The sequence below is a fragment of the Bison bison genome, unplaced genomic scaffold, assembly GCF_000754665.1.
Source record: "Bison bison bison isolate TAMUID 2011002044 unplaced genomic scaffold, Bison_UMD1.0 scf7180017864530, whole genome shotgun sequence".
In the NCBI taxonomy this organism is placed as follows: domain Eukaryota; kingdom Metazoa; phylum Chordata; class Mammalia; order Artiodactyla; family Bovidae; genus Bison; species Bison bison.
In genome coordinates, this window is record NW_011495080.1 from 7,643,838 (window position 1) to 7,645,376 (window position 1,539).

The 1,539-nt window shown below is 47.0% G+C and overlaps 1 protein-coding gene across 1 annotated transcript; it reads left to right on the forward strand.

Moving 5' to 3' along the window:
• Positions 1 to 365: 365 nt before the first annotated feature.
• ATP5I (ATP synthase, H+ transporting, mitochondrial Fo complex, subunit E) lies at positions 366 to 661 on the forward strand. Its single transcript, XM_010831682.1, has one exon. It carries the CDS (start codon positions 380 to 382, stop codon positions 593 to 595), a length of 216 nt encoding a protein of 71 aa, XP_010829984.1. The 5' UTR covers positions 366 to 379; the 3' UTR covers positions 596 to 661.
• Positions 662 to 1,539: the final 878 nt, after the last annotated feature.

Genomic DNA, 1,539 nt, shown 5'->3' on the forward strand with positions numbered 1-1,539 from the left:
GTGTCAGACTTTATTTTTCTGGGCTCCAAATCACTGCAGATGGTGACTGCAGCCATGAAATTAAAAGACGCTTACTCTTTGGAAGGAAAGTTATGACCAACCTAGACAGAATATTCAAAAGCAAAGACATTACTTTGCCAACAAAGGTTCGTCTAGTCAAGGCTATGGTTTTTCCAGTGGTCATGTATGGATGTGAGAGTTGGACTGTGAAGAAAGCTGAGCACTGAAGAATTGATGCTTTTGAACTGTGGTGTTAGAGAAGACTCTTGAGAGTCCCTTGGACTGCAAGATCCAACCAGTCCATTCTGAAGGAGATTAGTCCTGGGATTTCTTTGGAAGGAATGATGCTAAAGCTGAAACTCCAAGGGTCACGGACAGTATGGTTCCGCCGGTGCAGGTCTCTCCGCTCATCAAGCTCGGCCGTTACTCCACCCTGTTCCTCGGCATGGCCTATGGCGCCAAGCGCTACAATTACCTGAAACCTCAGGCAGAAGAGGAGAGGAGGCTTGCAGCCGAGGAGAAGAAGAAGCGGGATGAGCAGAAGCGCATCGAGCGGGAGCTGGCGGAAGCCCAAGAGGATACCATATTGAAGTGAGCCTGCCCTTCTCCTGAGCAGTGTGGCTGAATAAAGTTTTCTGTGCTCTGTGAAAAAAAAAAAAAAGCTGAAACTCCAGTACTTTGGCCACCTCATGTGAAGAGTTGACTCATTGGAAAAGACTCTGATGCTGGGAGGGATTGGGGGCAGGAGGAGAAGGGGACGACAGAGGATGAGATGGCTGGATGGCATCACTGACTTGATGGACGTGAGTCTGGGTGAACTCTGGGAGTTGGTGATGGACAGGGAGGCCTAGCGTGCTGCGATTCATGGGGTTGCAAAGAGTCGGACACGACTGAGCGACTGAACTGAACTGAACTGAACTATGTGCTCAGTTGTGTCTGACTCTTTGCAACCACATGGACAGGCTCCTCTGTCCATTGGATTTTTCAGGCAAGAATACTGGAGTGGGTTGCCATTTCCTTCTCCAGGGGATCTTCCTGACCCAGGGGTCAAACCTGCGTCTCCTGTGTTTCCTGCATTGCAAGCAGATTCTTAACCTGCTGAGCCATCAGAGAAGCCCAGTTTCAAACAACAATGAATACTTTTTTTTTTTTAAGTGTAAGTGTGTCCTATGGGATACAGTTGACCCTTGAACAACACAGGTTTGAACTGCATAAGTCTACCTACATGCAGATTTTTTTCAATAGTAAATATGACAGTACTACATCATCCGAAGTAGGTTGAATATCCTCAGAGAAACTCGGATGTAGAGGGCGGACTGCAAGTTTCAATTGGGTGAAGCATCCGCTCCCTTAATCCTCACCTTGTTTAAAAGTCACTGATTTGGGGACATATTTATACCAAAAAAATGATTAATTGTTATCAGATATTCCAATGTGACTGGCCTTCTGGGTTTTAAATGGCAAATCTAAACCCAGGGTCTACATTTCCCTCAGCTGCCCAGGCCAGTCAGAAGGCATTTATTTGCCCCCTCTGGCCAC